Below are 20,553 nucleotides of genomic sequence, written 5' to 3' on the forward strand. Positions count from 1 at the left end.
AGCACGGGTATGAAGTAATGACTTCTACATCCTGCGCGAAGTGTGCATCCAAGAGCCGTCTCGAATCGAACGTTTACGGCGCAGAGGACTCAGCTGTCATTTTGTCGGGAAACAGAAGAGCTGATTAAAGTGCGTAATTCGTTTAAAGCTCTCGATTGGTTCCTCAGATGTTTTTTTTAAAAAAGAAAAAAAAAAAAAAAGACAACAAAAGAAAAACACAAGCCGGAGTCAAAAACGGAAACGACGCACCTTGGAATAATTGTACGCTTTTGAAACACGAGCCGCTATCAGAAGTGTGACAGAATTTGTTTTGTTTTTTTTTAAAAATCTGACCAAAAAAGAAAAAGATAAAAAAAAGAAAGAGGAAAATCGTGTTAATTTTCCTGGGTGCAATTTGCATATGCAGTGAGGCCGCGTGCCCTCTTTTTAAAGGCACCGGTGGAAAAGAGGGGAGAGGGAAGAAAAAAAAAAAAAAGAACCATTGCTTTCCGAAGTGCGTTCCGCAGTTAAGCTGATTGGATCCTTGATGAGGCCGTCGGGTGGCCTCGTACACTTGAGAGACAGGCGAAGACGCGGCGAGCCAATTCAGAGCGCCGCTGAAGTGATTAAACGCGCTCTCGAGCTCCAGCGTCCTCCTCGCGCCTCACCCACCCATCCACAGCAGAGCGCACAGAGCGTAATCAGCGCGGCCCGGGATGAGAATAATAGAGCGCTTCTTCTGCGCTGGAGACCCTGCCGTTTCCACAAGTGCTCGTGCTCTCCACTGAAACCGGGATATCGGCGCTTCCGAGACCGCACGCCAGGATGAGTGATGCAGCTCGAGCGTAAATAATCTGCATATAAACCAGACGGGAAAGAAAAGAAAAAAAGAAGCCGCCCGAGACAGACACACAGTGTGATGTATTTCACGGTTATACTTTCAGGAAGAAGATGCTTTATGGTCAGACATCAGTCTCCTCATCCTGTGGTCGCATCCCAAATCTCCACACACGCCCTAGATCAGCACGCTACAGGCGACACGACAAACGCGTCACGGTCTCTTCGAGCGGTGCGGTTATAGGAAAATAATCTCGTTTTAAACGTTGCAGAACACGTCCACGATATGAGCTCGTTCCCGTTCTCACTTCCTGACTGTTCAGAAAACACTGAAACTGGAGACTCCTTCCGTAAACACTTCAGTAGATGTTTTTGCGGTCAGTCCCTACAGGATTACGCGATTTTTTTTTTTTTAGCGTGGAAACGAACGCAACATCGAGGAAACTCCGCAATATTCGGAGGAGCGCGCAATTTGTTTTCGAAAATTAGCGCAGATCCGGGCCAAGACGCGTCACGTGACGCGCCCTTCGATTCACGTGCGTCGAACACGAGTGCAGCCGATAGGTCTCGCTGACCGACGAGCATCACTGCGAAAGCGTGCGCGGAACAATTCCGCCGATTTCGAAAGGCGCGTGAAAGAAGCTGCCGCAAAATCGGTCCAAGTCTCCGTGAACGAGCCGTTACTATAGAAACGCCAACGTGTTACGACGAGCGCCTTAATATGAACCTGCGATTGGCGTAACGGTCAGAACTACTTTCAGAGCTGCTGTAGAGAAGATGAATCATCAACACTTTCTGTAGTATAAACAGTCATCTAAATAACTGAACCGAATCCGCACCGCTCCATCACTTTCGTCCCGGTTTCTCAGATCGAGCTGCCAAAAAAAGGGAGCGGCCATTTTGTTTCCCCACGCGGTTTTAGAATGTTAAGACGTGCCCGAGACGAGCGGGTAATCGACAGCGAGACTTTTACGATCCCGAAAGTTTAGAGTCAATTTACGCGTGTATATTTTCAGCGACACAGAAGGAAAAACATTCGGCCCCGGCTCCCGCCTTCCCGATCGCCTCCGTCAGGGCGGCTGTAAACAGAGAGAGAGGGAGAGACGCACCGCAATCCGCGTGATAAATGTAAAGCGAAGTGAAGCTATCAGCTGAAAGCAATTTTCAAGCCGGTGCACGGAGCCAGCGACTCGGGATTTTCACCCCTTTCATCGATCATGAGCCTCCAGTCCAGGCCAAGATACACAATGCCCCCAAATTACTGACATATGGACCTGGCCTCGGAGAAAACCCGCCTGTGGACTGCCTCGTTTAAACGCCTGTTTATTCAGTCACCCTGATGTTTCCCTTGCGCTGTGTACCTCTCGAAATGTAAGTACACAATGTAATAGCTCAGGTTTGGTGCATGTGCGAGATAAATGTCACCTTTAAAAAAAACAAAACAAAAAAAAAAACAAACCAAAAGACAAAACACGACTGAACTGGTAACAAAAAATCTCCGTATTTTATTTAAAAAAACAGAAACAAAACAGCAGCTATGTAGGGAAACGAAGGGTTTATTACGAGCTCCGTCCTGTAAAGACTGACGAGTTTACACTTTCTTACGTAAACGCGGCCGTGTGGCATCGCTCTGATTAGCAGGGAGGAACCCCAGAACCACATTAAAACTTCATCTGTCCTCCCGGCTGTTTGTTTGAGGATGTGAGGATGTGAGGATGGGCGTGGCCTCCGACAGCCGCTGCCGTGCCATGGCGACGTTTGTTTACACGCGATTAAAAAACACACAAACAAACAACGCCCCAATCGCTGCCTTCTACAGTCCGGTTTAATCACCGCGCTGGTTACGGGATGTTTAGTTTGACGGGGGGGATGGGGGGGGGCTGGTTAAAAAAAAAAAACAAAAAAAAAACAGTTCCGCTCGTTTTTTTCGGGATGTCCGGCTTCCGACTCCTGAAATGACACCCGAAATAAACGACGTTGGAAAGCTTCGTTAAAGAGTCCGTGTCAGCCCAGGAGCTCTTTGGTTTTAGAGGCGAGTTGTTTGTCGATGTCTGCTGCGAAAGCGTCCGCCATCTGCTGAACCTGGGACACAAATCACAAATCACAAATAAACACACACCCGCTATTTTGGCGTCTCTGGTTTAAAGCACGTCCCGGTTTAAATTCCGAGTGGTTTGCACCAGAAAGGATTAAATGAAACAGTTCTGAAGTAATCAGGGATTTGTTGATGCGAGTTTTATTTTTAAAACGGATTAGAAGCGATAAAAAAGCCGGGGTTTATCCTGACAGCGTAATGCATCCTTTCGCTCCGAACGAGTAATAAACAGCATCGCATTAACGCCGAGGGTAAAAGGTCTGACGTGAAGGTAAGTGAATATTAAGATTAACTCCAGATTAAGACTGAATCCGTGACTGGAACTGAAATCCGGGTTTAAAGTAATGAAGTTAATCACTTTCGCTATGCACGCTCTCGCGGCACACTACGCTCTCGCAACACTCTCGCTACACACGGCACGCTCGCATCACATTCGGCTCCGCCTCGCCCCACTGCCGTGATCCAAATAAGCAATACAGAAACCTCTCACCTGCTTTTCTATCAGGTGGATGGTGTCCTCGGACACGCCCTCTTTACTCCTCTTCACCTGCGCCAGGGCGTTGGAGCGAACCCTCCTCACCGACTCCTTGGCCTTGTTGCTAAACTGCTTCGCCAGCTTGGTTAGGTTCTCCCTGTGTTCCCGAGTCACCCTGCCGATCACACACACACACACACACACACACCCTATAACAAGCAGACTGTTTTATATAGCCCGCACCACAATTTTACTCCATAAATTGTAGAAAACGGCCAAAAACACCACAATTTAGAGTAATAAAAGAAAATATTGACCGGAAACGTTATCCCATCTCTCCTAATGACGCTTCCACTACGGCGATCTCCTGAAATTATCACACAACACTGTTGACGTGTTTGGTGGCACAAGGGGAGGGGGACCTACACAGTGTTAGGCCGGTGGTTTTAATGTTAAGGCTGATCGGTGCGTGTATGATAGAACTTCACGTGTGACTGAGATATGTGCAAGCGAGAAACGTTTGACTTGAGGAACGTTTTCGGAACTACGTACACAAACGTAGTACAAAATCTGACCATGCGGAGGGTTTCCCCCAGGTGTGCCACATAAAACACCAGATCGAAACCCCTTTCATACCGTGCTGAAATAAAACATCCTGGCAAAGGGGAAAACAAAACCTTCAGGAACCCGAGCACCACAATGCGTGTCTAAATTCTGGTAGGTGTAGGAATGTTTCTTCTGCCGCTCCTCCTTAATTAGTGCTTTGATACGAGCCGTTTTGCAAACAGTCCAAGAGCGGCGTGTGTTTACTGCAAACAATGTGCGTAATTAGTGATTGGGATCCAATCAAGCCACGCACTCTGTATTTTATACATGCAAATGTGTGTGAGGAGGCTGCGCTGATTGCGGACGCCTCGTCCGGCCCGTTCGCAATCCGCCGCCAGACGAGCAGCTGCCACGCCGAGCAGACGCAGCCGGCGCCGAGGACTCAACACGGAACATTACGACAGAGAGGTGAGGGAGGACAACGGGAGAGAGGAGACGAGGAGAGGGACTGAGACACTGCAATGATTTATTCTGACCCGAGAGAGAGAGAGACACACAGAGAGAGAGACAGACAGACAAACAGACAGACAGACAAAGGCCACTGGAAGGTGAAAGTGGTTTGCTAAGTCTTGACACACTGACAAACACACACACACACACACACACACACACACACACACACACACACAGACACACTCTCACTCTCTTACTTGGGAATGGGGACCCTGATGATGGTGCCATCCACCTCTGGGTTCAGCTTCATGCTGCTCTCCTGTAGAGCACGGGTGGCTGCTGCTGTGGCCTGAGAACACACACACACACACACACACACACACACACACACACACACACACACACATTTCAGGGTGGGTTTTAATGACCGCCAGCTGAGGCTGTTGTGCCTACTACTACCTCACACACACACACACACAAAGATTCTCACACTGACTCACAAACACTTTCACACACACATGCTCAGACACACACACACAAGCCTTTGATCAGAGGTGAACTGCACACCATCTTGTTGTAGTGAAGCTACAGCAGGGTTTTGTGTGTGTGTGTGTGTGTGTGTGTGTGTGTGTGTGTGTGTGTGTCTGTCGCAGAAGCGCCACAGGGCACTGTCAGCACACACACTCCTCTGGGAGACAGCTGAGGGGCTGCAGTACAGCCTGCTGACCTTTAGTGACCCTGACCAGGCTCGGGGTCCTGCCAGCCCACCCGATCACTACTACACTCACTACACACTCACTACACACACTCACTACACTCTCACTACTCACTCACTACACTCTATACTCCACACTCACTACACACTCTCTACTCACTACACTCTACACTCTCACTACTCGCTCACTACTCGCTCACTACTCACTCACTACTCACTCACTACTCACTCACTACTCACTCACTACACTCTATACTCCACACTCACTACACACTCACTACACTCTCACCACTCACTACACGCTCACTACACACTCTCTACTCACTACACTCTCACTACTCACTCACTACTCACTCACTACACTCTATACTCCACACTCACTACACACTCACCACTCACTACACGCTCACTACACTCTCACTCTACACTCACTACACGCTCACTACACGCTCACTACACATTCTCTACTCACTACACTCTCACTACTCGCTCACTACTCGCTCACTACACGCTCACTACACGCTCACTACACGCTCACTCACTACACTCTACCTAAACTCTCACTATATGCTCACTACACACACTACACTCACAATGCTCACTACACACTACACTCACACCACTCACTACACGCTCACTACACTCTCACTCTACACTCACTACACGCTCACTACACGCTCACTACACATTCTCTACTCACTACACTCTCACTACTCGCTCACTACACGCTCACTACTCGCTCACTACTCGCTCACTACACGCTCACTCACTACACGCTCACTCACTACACTCTACCTAAACTCTCACTATATGCTCACTACACACACTACACTCACAATGCTCACTACACACTACACTCACACCACTCACTACACGCTCACTACACTCACTACGTGCTTACTACACACTCACTACGCTCACACTACACTCACTACACGCTCACTACACGCTCACTACACGCTCACTCACTACACTCTATCTAAACTCTCACTACATGCTCACTACACGCTCACTACACGCTCACTCACTACACTCTATCTAAACTCTCACTACATGCTCACTACACACACTACACTCACAATGCTCACTACACACTACACTCACACCACTCACTACACGCTCACTACACTCACTACGTGCTTACTACACACTCACTACGCTCACACTACACTCACTACACGCTCACTACACGCTCACTACACGCTCACTACACGCTCACTACACGCTCACAAAGCTTACTACACACTAAACTCTCACTACACACAATACAATCTCACTACACACACACACACTACACTCTCCCTACACACTCATCACTCACTACACACACTACACTCTCACTACACACACTACACTCTCACTACACACACACTAAACTCACTACACACACACTCACTACACACTATACTCAGTACACTCTCACTACACACACACTACGCTCACTACACACTATACTCTCACTACACTCACACCACTCACTACATGCTCACTATACTCTCACTACATACACTACACACACTCACTACACTCTCACACTACACTCTCACTACACACACTCACTACACACTCACACTACACACTCACTACACGCTCAACACACTCAACACACTCAACACACTCCGCTCCACCTCCGCCTCACTGCTCTAATCCACTTCCAAGAATTTCACCTTCTTTTTTTTTTTACTTTTATGTTCACACTAAAACAGTTGATCTTGGTGCCTGTTAATCTGCCCGTTCTCGCGTCTATAGAATCTGCCATTTGTTCTAGATCACGCTACTGCGAATCGATGTTTCGCCAAACCGCCGATAAAATCATATCCAGAACGGCCGAGACCTAATGCTTTTACGGCGCTCATTTGCATACTGCAGCTGCTGGTTTTATTTATTTATTTATTTATTTATTTATTTATTTGTGAAACCGCCAATAACGCGGTAATGGATTAAAGATGTATTAATTGCGCAAACTTTTTAACCAGGCACAGAATCCGAACAGATCCCATGCGGCCATGAGGAAGTTATTTCTACAATCGAAACGACCGCGGATAGAATTGTGATGTTCGACATATTTGGACTTTCTACACTAAAACATCTGGTGATGTCTGGCAGAGCTCCGAACCGTGCGGCCGTGCAACGTGAACAACGGGAGGCTTTTTTCCCCATATTTTGGCGCACAGCTCTCAGAAAAGGTGGATCTTTTTGTGGTTTCTTTCCCCAAACGGATTCAAAAGCGCTGGGGTTTTTTTTTCCCCGAGCCCTCCGCCTCTCGCGCCGAATGATCGATACGGAGTGTGTGTGTGTTTGATTGCTCTCTGAATTTCATTTATCATTATTTCCCCGGGCAGTTCTGCCTCTAATGGCAAATAACACTCTGGGTTTAGGTAATGCCTTATAAGCAAGAAAGATGAAGAAAAAAAAAAAAAATGTGAGCAGAGTTCAAAGCAAAGTGGAGTAAAGTGGAGCTAAAGTAAACACACCCCTAATGACGAGAGAAGGCTTAAGCGTTTAACCGCTGCTCTTTGATGAACTCTCACACAACAGACAGACGGAGGGGTTTTTTTTTTGTTTTTTTTTCTTCCTGCAACTTCAGTGCCGCTGTAATGAATGACGGGAAAACAACGCCGTCGTCGTCGTCTCTGGCGCAGGCTTGTGTAATGGATTAGGATCATTATAAAGCTGTTTGCCTTCGAGCCGGGCCAGTCACCTCTGTGTTAGTTTTGTGCAGGTCTGGTACGTAATCGCTCACACACACACACACACACACCCGAGCACGGATTTAAACACTCCGTGTCGTGATGTTAAGGGAAAATAATCAACGACGGGGTGTCGGGATTCCACGCCAAAACGTTTTAGGAAATGTTATACAGCTAGAGTGTAATTTAATATCTGTACCAAAGTGGAACCGGCTAAGACACGTCCGCGTGTCCGGGGTCTTCTCACACCCACTTCTCACGTCGAGGAAAGGATCCTTACGTGTATTAATGAAAATAAAGAATATTTAAAAAAAAAAAGTCATATCTTGTTCAAAAGTACTGCAGATTCTATTAAGTTCTGTTATTACACAACACCGAGTTTTAAAAAAAAAAACAAAAAAAAAACAGCTTTAGTGTAATCCTGCTCCGTCAGGGCGAGCCACAGCCTGAAACTAAACCCTGAAACATTCAGGAACCTTTAATCCAAGAGGAAAAGTCATCCATCAAGGGGGGGGGGGTGGGGGGGGGGGGCAGGAGAGAGAGAACGAGCAAACGAACAAAACAGAAAATGATAAATATAAAGAAAGACAGAGAGAGACAGAGACAGAGCTAGAGAGAGAGACGGACAGAGGGAGGAGAGAGAGAGACTGCGAGGCAAGAAGAGAAGGAGAGAGACAGACAGAGACATGGGGAGACAGACATGCTCTGAGAAAGAGAGATGGATAGAGAGAGAGAGGAGAGAATGAGATGGATAGAGAGAGATGGCAAGAGACAGAGACAAATAGGAGACAGCGAGAGAGTAGAGTGAGAGACAGAGGGAGAGAGACAGAAAGAGAGAAAGATTTTACCAAAACTGAGCAGGCAAAGGAGAGAAATAAAAGACAGGAAAACAAAAGAGAGAGAGAGAGAGAGAGAGATGAACAGGAAGTGAGCAGGCAAAGGAGAGAAATACAGGACAAAAAGAGAGAGAAAACCAGAGGGAGATAGAGATTGTGTGTGTGTGTGTGTGTGTGTTAGAAAGCAGGTCTGTGCTGCAGAGGGCAGTGTGCGGTCATTTCCTGATCACTGACAGAGTCCTGGCTTCTGCTTCAATCGCTCTGAAAGATCAAAGAACTTCAACCCCAACTATCCATCAGAGTCCCAGACAGTAGGACTGACTCTCTGACTCGCTCCCCGCCGCTCACGACACCGACCTGCTCCCCGCTGCCCGCCGCTCACAACACCGACCCACTCCCCGCTGCCCACGACACTGACCCGCCGCTCACGACACCGACCCGCTTCCCACCACTCATGACACCGACCCGCTTCCCACCACTCATGACACCGACCCGCCGCACACGAAACAGACCCGCTCCCCGCCGCTCACGACACCGACCCGCTTCCCACCACTCATGACACCGACCCGCCGCACACGAAACAGACCCGCTCCCCGCCGCTCACGACACCGACCCGCTCCCCGCCGCTCACGACACCGACCCGCTTCCCACCACTCATGACACCGACCCGCCGCACACGAAACAGACCCGCTCCCCGCTGCTCACGACACCGACCCTCTCCCCGCTGCTCACGACACCAACCCGCTCCCCGCCGCTCACGACACCGACCCGCTTCCCACCCCTCATGACACCGACCCGCCGCACACGACACCGACCCGCTTCCCACCACTCATGACACCGACCCGCTTCCCACCCCTCATGACACCGACCCGCCGCACACGACACCGACCCGCTCCCCGCCGCTCACGACACCCGACGAAGACTGACTCGCCCCATAGTTCACAACACTGACTGGCGCCACCGTTCAGAACGCTGACTCGCTCCGTCCCTCTGCTCATTCAGAAAACTGACTCAGTCAATCTACGCTTTCAGAACTGACTCGGACCATCCCTCTGAACACCGACTCGCTCTCTCCCTCAGAACACCGACTCGGAATGGAAGGTTCCAGATGCACATCGACAAATCAACACCTGGGAAGGCAGCCATTTTAAAACACAATCACTCACTTGTGTAATATATATTTTTATTCCTTTAACAGCCCTAAAGGAACTCCTAAATGCATTTCTTACTTCCATTACAGCAGCTATGATGGGAGAACACGTCTGTCCCTCTTTACGGTTCTCTATACACCCTAACTACACGTTCAATAGAGAACCTCTGGGAGAAGCCAAGAGCAATTAAATACCCTCAACCCCTTTTAGGTCCCCTGTGTACCTCGGGGTAGCTGGCCATGTTGATGACGATGAGCTGTGGAGATTTCATGGAGATCTGTCCGAGTTGGTTCAGAGGGAATTTACCGTCCTTGGTGCTCACGGTGATGTGGTCCAGCGCACCTGTTTACACAGACGAAATGAAACACACAGAGCACGTATCGCGCATCAATTCTGCTGGATTTTTATTCGACTTTAAACTATCCGAATTGGGCCAAGAACCTAAAAAGCTTCTCTGAAAATTTGACGCGGCTTGCCACGTTAGCGCGAAACCACAAACTCCTCTGTCCTGAAGATGCTGGAGAAGGAGACTCCTTCCATATAAACGCTACATAAAACATCTGTGCGCGTCCCTGTGGACGAGCGGTTACTATAGAGACGAGAACGCGTTCGAACGAGCGCGCTAACGGAAACCTGCGCTACTGTCAGAGCTGCAGAACACCTCCTGACCAATCAGAACGCAGGACTCAACAGGCAACATTAAAGTGCATATAGAAAGGACTCGCGCCTCGTAAACAGGACATGATCAGAGCAGACAGACCGACAGCAGTGTTCATTTTAATGTGTAAAGGGAAGTATTTTTGGCTCGGGGATATTTTCTCTGCACTCTTTCTTCCTTCCTCTTTAATTTGAGCGTAAGATCAGGAAACAGAGAGCGAGGCCTGACTCGTCCTGAAAGTGAGCAGTTCCACCTCCTCGCTCTGCTCCTTCTCAAGCCGGAGAACCGAGAGCTTCACGCCAGCACGTCTCCTCCACTCATCTGCGTTGCCTCACACGCCACTGCGCCTCGTCTCGCTGTCTCTCCTGTCTTACCTCACTAACCGTCTCGCTCGAGACACGCCACAATCTACCATCGTTTTTTCTGCGCTCTGATTTATTTCCTTTCCCGCTCGCTCGACCCGGGCGCGCGCCAAAAACTCCATATTTATACCATTTTCTTGCATAACCCCTGTGTCTCGATCTTCCAGGCTGTACCTGGAAAAAAAAATTACACCATTTGCGAAACTGCCCTCGGAATCCGAGCCAGTCCTAATCACAGATGTGATTTTAAAGAGAACCAAACTTCCATTTTGTCATTAGGAACAGCGCGTGCCTCGACTATGAGCAACAGCGCTGGCTGCCGCTTGTGGATAATGATTGGTCATGGCCTAGATGAGTGTGTCTCAGGTCCCTGTCTCGTGTGTGTGTGCGCGCTTGTGTGTGTTACCTGGTCCGTCTCACATCTGCTAACGTTTCCCCCCGCCGACTCAGACCGCCGTTTCCTCCATTACAAAACGATGAGGATCGACGGGGAGGCTATTAACCAATTGAGCTCTTCCTGGTCGCGCCACCACCTCACGCCCTCTCCAGCGGAAACACCCAGAGGTCACGCAGCACTCAGATAAAGAACATATTCACCGATAAACGCTCTCAAAACCACAGATTCCCTTCTTGGATCACTACATTTAAATATTCTTACACACACACACACACACACACACACACAGCACTGGTGAGATCTCAATTCTGATTGGTCAGAATGTGTCTAATTTATTACACCAGAAACTCCGATATTAACGTGTGACGTGCGATTGACGTGGGGAAACGCTCCGTAAGGAGACGTTAGTTTAACAGCTGTGGAAGGAGTCTCCAGCGTTAGAGAGAGAGCCGTAACCTCACAACGTTATCTTCAGGACGCTTCGTTAGTTCCTGCTGTATTTTGCTCTATGTCGTATTTTGTAATTGTTATTAAAAACAAATTATGGTACTCGCGATATCCCGGAAAAGTGTACTGAATCAATCGCAATATTTTATCATCATCATCAGATCACCCAGCCTTAATTAAAACTCATTTCAGTTATATGTGAAAGCCCTAACACTCACATGGCATTTCCAGCCTTAACGGATTCCACGGACGTTTTTTATCTCGCTTACTCCGACGCCCGGAGTGTGACGATTCGCTAACGAGTTCAATCGGAGACGTTTTTGAACCCTGATTCACCCGGAGCTGCTGTTTTATCTCACACAGACACGGCTGACCTTTGTATAGGCGCTTATTCGTTGCAGGAACCTTTTCAGGTACCTAGGAATGATTTGTGGCCGGTCCGGGAACCGTTTTGGCAACCGAGGAACCCGGAAAACTTTTCTTCAGGAGCCCAGAAACCATTTGGCAGCCCGGGAACCCACTGAGGAATCGTTTTAGGAACACTGAAAGCTTTGTAGGAGCTCGGGATTTAAGGAAACTTCTTCGAGAGCCAAAGAACCCATGCAGGAACCTTTTGGCAAACTAGAAATTTTTTTTGAGGGGGCCAGGGGAACATTCAGGAACCTTTTCTGGAACACTGTGCTGCATTACGTGATTGAACTGAAGCTGTGTGTTCTCGGATTAGCAGGTAATGCTACACGAAAGCTAATGCGTCCTCAACTCGAAGCACTCGTCCAGCTTTCTGCTGGAAAGGAAGAAGGTGCTATGGAGATAAAGAGCATGGCATGGTGAGGCTTCCAGAGTGGCACTGCGACCAGACGCTGGGTCAGTGCATTAATCGTGCGCCTCGTCACGTCCTTCCCATAGTTAAGGTGTCTCCCTCCGCCCCTCCTCCACAACAAAATCACTCGGTAATGAGCCCCAGATGACCATCAGTCCCTCTTAAAGAAAATGATGTCATGCATGAACCGGTTTCTCCTCCAGCTCAGATGCCAGACAGATTCAAGTCCTCTGGCCTGCTTTCCCAAATGATGGCCGGAGAGAGAGCGCGAAAGCAAGAGAGAGGGGTAAACAAGAAGGCCAAAAGGTCAGGGAACATCCACCTTGCCGATATAGCGCTTGGGCTGGTTTGAGGTGATCAGATTTGACCCTGAATGACCATAAACACAGTGAACGTTCCCACCTCGGGGAACAATAGTCCACAACAGAATGGATCGGTGAATGGATGCTTGTGGAGTAATCCCTTGGGGAGCAGGAGGTAAAACAATGCTGCTTTACCCTGACATAACCTCCACGACAAATATAAAGACGCCTCTGATCACCCTGTAGAAACCCTGCAGAAACCCTCTTTTCACGGAGAGATCTCTCGAAACCCATACGGGAACCCAGGAACTTTTAGAAACTTCTGGCCCCTTTGACAATTCAGGAATTAGAGAAACTCAGAAGTTCTTTTAGGAGCCGGAGAGCCTCGGGAACCTTCTCAGGAACACTAAGAACTTTTCAGAACCCTCCCCTCTAGGAAACCTTTCAGAAACCTTTTCATGAACATTGAAAACTTTTTTTTTTTTTAAACCATGGACCATTTAGGAACCCAGGAGCCCCTTCCCTGTAAAAGCCCAGTAAGGAATCCATAAAGCTTTTTAAGGAACCCAGGAACCATGGAAACATTTCTTGGGAACCCAATCGGGAACTTAGAGACTTTTTTGGCAACCCAGGAACCTTCGAGAGAACCTTGGAAGCTTTTTAGGAACCCGTTCAGGAGCCTTTTCAGAACCCTAGGAACCTTTTGGAGACCCAGGATCTGTTTCAGTCGCACAGAAAGCTTTCCAGGGAGCCAGGAATCCATTCAGGAACTTTTTCCAAACCCCAGAAAGTACTTGTAGGAACCTAGAAACCTGATGGCAACCCAGGAACCTTTTTAGGAACAGAGAGCTTTTTGAAGAACCCAGAAACCCATTCGGGAACATTTTTAGGAACTCATTCTGAAACCTTGTCAGGAAAACCAGGAAACTTTTCCTGCTTTTAGTAAACTAGAAACAAGGAAAGCAGGAAAATCTTTCAGGTTCCTGGGATATTTTTATCATTTAATTGGGATGATATAAAAATAGAAAAAGTAGAAGAACAGATTCTTATCTTCTTGTAGTTTCAGACTGGCATCAGTGAGTCAGAGTATGGTGGACTGGTGGACAAATGAATAGGTGCTGCTTATACAGTCAAAGGTATATAATTTCTTGCACCGTCATGGTTCCTGCCTTACAGTACAGGAACTTTAGTATAAGATTGTCTGTGTGTGAGAGACAGAGAGAGAGAGAGAGAGAGAAGGGGTGGGGGGGATAACGACGCTGACCTGGCGAGGTTCTGATGCCCAGGTTTCGGCTGAAGTCATCCTTCAGCGTAGCCAGCACGGCAGCCATGTCTTCCTTCACCTCGTCCAGGCTGATGATATTCTCCACCAGGGCGGCGTTGATGCTCACTTTACCAGTCTGGCTCTTCGCTTTGGCTTCACAGAGGGGCGGTGTGGACGAGAGGAGACACAAGAGGACAGATGAGAGGGTTTAAAGCTATTCTACAGATTTCTGATGGAGAAATGAAAGGAGTCGCCTGCATGCTGGTAGATCATCAGTGCCATTACATATGAAAGCAAGACGAGAGGAATTCTCCGGCCTCTCATGTGGCCACTCCACTCAACCTAAGCAAGCACTAGAACTGAAGAGCGGAGATTTTCTCCCGGAACAAAGGCCCGACCCCGAGCTCACCCTCACAGACGGCTCTTTGAAATGCTCTGCGTGGCGAGACGAGCCGTGCGGGCGCTACACTTACCTTTACTTTTCTTCGTAGCGTAATGGCGGGCGTAACAAGGTGGAGAGACGACAACATGGGGGCAGAGATGTTGAGTGAGAGGAGGCACTCGCGCGCTGCTCACAACGGGGCTTCTGATGTAGTAGAGCAACGGACGCAGGAAGCCTAGACGACTAGACGTCATGTCTGTACATAAGAACACACACGAGAGGAAAGGGAACAGATTTAGCGTTTGTCCGAGACGCCACATTCACTATACAGTGCGATGGTTATAAACCTTTTTTCTTTTCAGCTTACATAGGCTCATGAAGGTCTGAAGGTCTGAATCTATATCAGACACAAAACTTTTTCTAACCTCCATGAATTAATTTACGAGTTCGTTTACTCGAGAACGAATAAACAATCGAATCTTTTCAATGTACTACGGTAACGATTCCCTTTCACCACAAGGGGGCGAATATCATCGATCATGATCTAAAGCTTCTAATCTACATCGAGATTTATGCAAATACATGACTTTTTTTTTTATATTATTTCGACATTTTATTTGTCATAATAAAATATTCATAAAAGCTCTGTAACATGATCGTAACAGTAGAAACATGGTGGTGGTTGTGTCACAAGGAGCCCCGCCTTTTTTTTCGGTTTTAAATAAGGGCCAATTCGATTTAACTTGTCGGAAAAGTGCATCAGGAAAACAATCTGGTCTACCCTGGGACTGGGCGATAATATCGATATCGCGATATGTCGCGACTCGCTTTTCTGAGGTATCGTGATATCGTTCTCATTTGCTTTTTAAAAATATATCTAATTACAAACATTTAATCGGAAGCAGCTCACTTGATGTGAAAACTTTGCACACGGAAATGATGATCGTGATCTTGATACGATGGTTTCGTCACATCGCTCGCCCCTAGTGATCTCAGGATCGCTGTTACCATGGAAACGGCTGTATGTCGGAAGACTACAAATGACTGACGGACAGATTTTAACAGCGAGGCGTCGTTTTGGTTCTCGGTTCGGGATACGTGCGTCTCTTCCCACGGAAAGTAGCAAAGGGCCTGGTCTTGCCAGCGAGGAGGCGTGGCCAAGACGGCCAAGTGAGCGATCTCCTCTCCTTATGGGTTCTGACATGACTCACTGCGGATAATGGAGTTCCCACGGTTTCTTTGTAGGATCTTTCCGTAAGTTATAAACAGGACAGCTGTTACTGATAGAAGGCGCGTCGCAGACTGACTCACATCAATCCACATCCTTAACGTTAACATCAACAATACACAACTCCTAACCCCCCCCCCCCCCCCACCCCCACACACACACACACATCTGAAGTTTTACTGGAATATACGGTATAGCAGAGCCAAGTATTACTCAGAGACTACTGCTTAACAAAAGTTTAAACACAAAAATAATACAACACGGGGAAAAAATTAACTCCAATTTGACCTTAAGATCTTCAGATCTGATTCTTTAGGCTCGGATCAGACCTGAGATGAAAAAGGAAAAAAAAAATGATCCACTGACAGCTCTCTGATCTTCATGCTGGTTTATCCTGCGTTCACAGGTGAAACTGAAGGCTCAAACCAAGAGTACAGAGCTGTGAAAAAGTATTTCTTCTGTTTTTGTGTAAATCTCATACTAAATAGTTTTAGATTTTCAAACAACCAAACGCTTCCGATAACCGGAGACCAGTCCTTCACAGCGCTGTGGTGGAATTTTAGCCCACTCTTCTTTGCAGAACTGCTGTAGTTCATCCACACTGGAGGGCTTTCGAGCATGAACCGCCCGTTTAAGGTTCTTCAACAGCATCTCAAATGTTTCAAGTCAAGACTTTGTATAGGCCAAAACTTTAATTTAGATTTTTACTCCTACGCTTTGGATCGTTGTCTTGCTGCATAATCCAGTCGCGCTCGAGTTTCAACTCACAGACTGAAGAGCGGACATTCTAATTTAGGATTTTCTAGTAGAGAGCAGAATTCATGTTTCCCTCAATTACTGCATGTTGTCCAGACCCTGAAGCAGCAGAGCATCCCCACACCATCACACTTCCTCCACCATGCTTGACCGTAGGTATGACGATCTTTTTGTGGAATTCTGTGTTTGGTTTACGGCAGATACAACGGGACTCCTGTCTTCCAAACAGTTCCACTTTCCACTCATCAGTCCACAGAACATTCTCCCAAAAGGTTTGAGGATCATCAAGGTGTGTTTTGGTAAAATTCAGACGAGTCTTAATGTTCTTCTGGGTCAGCAGTGGTTTTCACCTCGCCACTCTTCCATGGAGCCATTTTTGCCCAGCGTCTTTCTGATAGTGGAGTCATGAACCGTGACCTTTATTGATGTAAGAGAAGCCTGTAGGTCCTTTGATGTTGTCCTCGGCTCTTTTGTGACTTCCTGGATGAGTCGTCGCTGTGCTCTTGGAGGAATTTTAGAAGGTCGGACACTTCTGGGAAGGTTCACTACCGTGCCGAGTTTTTCCGTTTGGAGATAACGGCTCTCACTGTGGTTCTTTGGAGTCCCAGAGCCTCTGAAATAGCTTTGTAACCCTTCCCAGACTGATGTACTTCAATCACGTTCCTCATCATTTCTGGAATTTCTTTCACCTTTGGCATAGTGTGTTACTCCCTAAGACCTTTTAACCAACTTCCAGCTGTTGAAAAAGTTCTATTTAAGTGTAGATGTGGTTGAACAGGGTTTGCAGTAATCAGGTCTGGTTGTGTCTAGTCCAGCTGAACCCCATTATTAATGGAGTTTCATAGATCTGGGGAATTAGTAACTACGGGTGCAAATACATTTTCACACAGGCCCAGTTGGTACTGGATAACTTTTTTTGCTTCAATAAACAACATTATCATTTAAAAACTGTACCGTGTGTCTACACAGATCACATTCGTTGTATGTCAGATTCTGTTTTCATTTCTGAAACTATTTAGTATGAGATCTACACAAACACAGACGAAACCAGGTCTGATACAAAATGTGCCGTGTGCCATGTCGTTTAACACGTCTACATATAAATACCAGGAAATGAAAGCTGAAATTCTCGTCTCGTATTCATCTTTCGATCTCAAACCCAAATGTCTTCAGTCTACACCCAAATAAACACACTTGCCCTCGCCGTTCCAACAGTTTAGACGCAGATTTGATCGGGTTTTCTACTTCGGACCTTAAATTCGTTACAGTACAATTTCTCACATACTTTCGTACACGTTAAATAAAAGCATCGTCAAACTCATAAATTTTAAAGGTTTATTTTGCAAGGCAAACGTCCTGAAACTTTGTGACGTGATGTTAGTGTCGTATCGCCCGCCCCCGTCCTGCGTACATACTTCTGACTTTAAAGTAGTATGGTGTGGAAATATTAAACTAATAAAAAGTTTTCCGTGGTGCCTTCATGGCCCTGTAGTTATAAACAAATTTGCACGCGAACTAAAAAAAAAGGCCCATTCTTCTACAGAAGCATGAAGAGTGCCGCTGATCCAGATGTTTACAAAGCGCCTCCGCTCGTGTGCCGAGCCCCGGCTTTGCGTTTAGGTGTGAGGTATCGCTGTAGCCAAAACAAGGCCTTGCTTATTGTCTCTGAAGTGCTGGGCGCTGAGGCGGCGCAGGCTCCGTGTCTTTTCACAGTTGCTCGTCAGCGATAAAGCTTCACGACACACAGGCTTTAAATCCCCCCCCCCCCCGCGCTCTGATTCCTGCCCTCACGCCACAACTGTGATTATTATCAGACCCCGGCGTCGGCGTGTGGCAGCTTCAATAAAAGCCCACAGCTGGTGCAGTTTAAAGGCAAAGCTGACAAGAGAGACTCTGACAACCTCAGCCGTCTGGCGAGAGAGGAGGAGAGGACGCGGGCTGAGAGGGCGATGGCAGATTTTAACAGAGCAAGCCGAGCGGAAAAGTGCAGGACAGGTGCCACGTGGACCTCGACGCACCTCTGACCACCGCCGAGGGCAGCTGCTGCTCCCTTTATGGAACATTTCAGCTCATGAAAGAAGCGTTTGTAGCTTAAATCCTTATCGGAAAAGAGGGAACAATGCCGTCCGTCAGCAGCAGACGCAACTGTAAGAGTAATAAAAGTCACGGAGAATCTGAGAGATATTACAGGAGGTAGCGCCTTATAGGAAAATAATTAACCACGGTGTGTTGTGGTGAAGCCGAGATACTGCATCCTGAAGGGTTTTATCACTCGGACAATTTTTAACTTAGTAAAGAACGACAAATACGTTTTATCCGTTTATAGTTACGCTTAATGTCACGGAACGTCCACGAAACAAGTTACTTCCTGTGCTAGCAGATATAGACAGCTATAAACCTTCTCTCTCTCTCTCTAAGTTAATAAGACTCAAGAATCAACTCAAGTCTCTGTCCTGAAGATTACTTACTGAAACGAAACTTAAAGTTACAGCTTGAACAGCTCTGAGCGTTACGAAGCGCTGACACTGGAGACTCCTTCCAGACACGTTTCACCACATCAGTGATTACACGTGGTTTTTAATCCGTTCACATGGAGCGTACGAGTCCCTGTGGAACACGCTATACTATAGCTATTACTATAGCGACTGTCAAAATCAAAATGTCCGCCGTGCTCCTGTACCGTCATCGTCGTCATCAAAACAGAGAAGAGCGCTTACACATTCTTTGGTAAAGCGTTTAAACGGACGAATAATAAACAATAACACGAACCCGATCCGAGAGAACAGAAGCGAGGGAATGAATCTGTGATTAGTTTCCATAGCGATGTTATTACGAACAGTGGAGCGAAGAGACGACGACGACGAGGCTCGGGTTTAAACGCCGCGAGGTGATGAGACGGAGACCGGTGTGGACGACGATGACAATCGACGTGAGGACTCATTTCCTGTTATAAACTTCGAAGTCTTTCTTTCCAATCGGTCAGTAATAGTGTTTTTCCATCACTAGAAGAGGTTAATATTAAAATGTAGACGTAAGCGCTGTGCCTTTCAGTGGAATTAAATCTTTAAACGTGATTCTCTCCTCTTTTATTTATTTATTTTACTTTCGGGAGACTTTTAAAAAGCTAGAAATGAACAGGCCTCCTTTTGTTACTGTGCTTCTCTTTGTATTATGCAAAATATATATTTGATATTTATTTTAGCAGGCATTGAACTGAAGGTGCTTGGGTATTTATTTATTTATTTATTTTACCGAAATATTTGAAAAATCCTTGAATTATTTTTATTGCGTTTAATGTATTCTATTTTTGTGTAGTTTAATTGAAAAAAATGTTTATTCTTGCTTTTATTTTATCCTTGCGCATTCTATTACACATTTGTTTATTCTTCCTACTTAATTCGTCATCGCTTTGAGTGAAATTTTATTCGTCACTTTAAAATAGGTTGTTGTTATTATTATTATTATTATTATTATCATTATCATTAAAATGTTGGCCATGTGGAAGGTTTTCACGGGCTGCTGCATCTTTCTTCTATCTTCAAAACCGTCCAAACGACAATAAACAGCTCTGAAAGACACAATTCAGTTACAGAATCTACAGAATATAAGCTGCTGTATTACAGTTGTCACTATAAACACACATTTATTTTGCCTTTGAGCAGTTTAATATTTCTACATGACAAAACAAGCATTACCAAACATGTCATTTAGGAATCTGATGCAAAACATCGCGGTAATATTTAGCATTGCTGAATTAAGTAAATGAAAAATCATCTGTCTGAATAATAATTATAATAATCATACACTAACAAGCAAACCAAGCTTCACTCTTTGATGGCACCGCAGCTGAAGAGGACATGTGGGACACTCTGTTATGAGAGCTCTCAGTTCGGTAAAACTCTGTTTTTTAAACAAATAATGAACAATTTATCAAATAAAAAACTGTTAGCTTTGTTATTGTGTAAGAGTAATATGAAAACATACCTCACACGCAGGTTAAACTCACACTCTGCACCGCTTTACAGTGTACTTTACTTCAAACGCGGGTCAACGCCATGCAGCAACGTGTGTTCTACGTCATCAAAAATGGCGGCCCTGTCCCCCAAACTAAAATTAAGACCTGCCGAAAACGTCATTCGGGCGCGGCGTTTCTTGACGTC

At 46.6% G+C, this 20,553-nt stretch overlaps 1 protein-coding gene across 2 annotated transcripts; it reads right to left on the reverse strand.

Annotated features, from left to right (window-relative positions):
- Positions 1 to 1,286: 1,286 nt before the first annotated feature.
- On the reverse strand, positions 1,287 to 20,546 carry LOC128620293 (ribosome-recycling factor, mitochondrial-like). Of its 2 annotated transcripts, XM_053645160.1 has the most exons (8): positions 20,378 to 20,546; positions 20,204 to 20,293; positions 14,501 to 14,665; positions 14,028 to 14,180; positions 10,001 to 10,119; positions 4,643 to 4,734; positions 3,402 to 3,561; positions 1,287 to 2,898 (listed from the first exon to the last, which is right to left on the reverse strand). In XM_053645160.1, the coding sequence occupies exons 2-8, from the start codon at positions 20,250 to 20,252 to the stop codon at positions 2,821 to 2,823; spliced, it is 816 nt and encodes a 271-aa protein (XP_053501135.1). In that variant the 5' UTR covers positions 20,253 to 20,293; positions 20,378 to 20,546; the 3' UTR covers positions 1,287 to 2,820. The 2 variants fall into 2 exon arrangements, with proteins under 2 accessions (XP_053501135.1, XP_053501136.1); XM_053645161.1 differs by lacking the exon at positions 20,204 to 20,293.
- Positions 20,547 to 20,553: the final 7 nt, after the last annotated feature.

Source organism: Ictalurus furcatus, chromosome 16 (assembly GCF_023375685.1).
Source record: "Ictalurus furcatus strain D&B chromosome 16, Billie_1.0, whole genome shotgun sequence".
NCBI classification, from domain to species: Eukaryota; Metazoa; Chordata; class Actinopteri; order Siluriformes; family Ictaluridae; genus Ictalurus; species Ictalurus furcatus.

Excerpts from the sequence above, each read along its gene's own strand:
- LOC128620293 (XM_053645160.1), bottom strand. The coding sequence starts at position 20,252 with ATGTCCTCTTCAGCTGCGGTGCCATCAAAGAGTGAAGCTTGGTTTGCT. Across the intron at positions 10,120-14,027 it reads GGGCATCAGAACCTCGCCAG|GTGCGCTGGACCACATCACC; the intron begins GTCAGCGTCGTT and ends CTGTGTAAACAG. Across the intron at positions 4,735-10,000 it reads ACATGGCCAGCTACCCCGAG|GCCACAGCAGCAGCCACCCG; the intron begins GTACACAGGGGA and ends GTGTGTTCTCAG.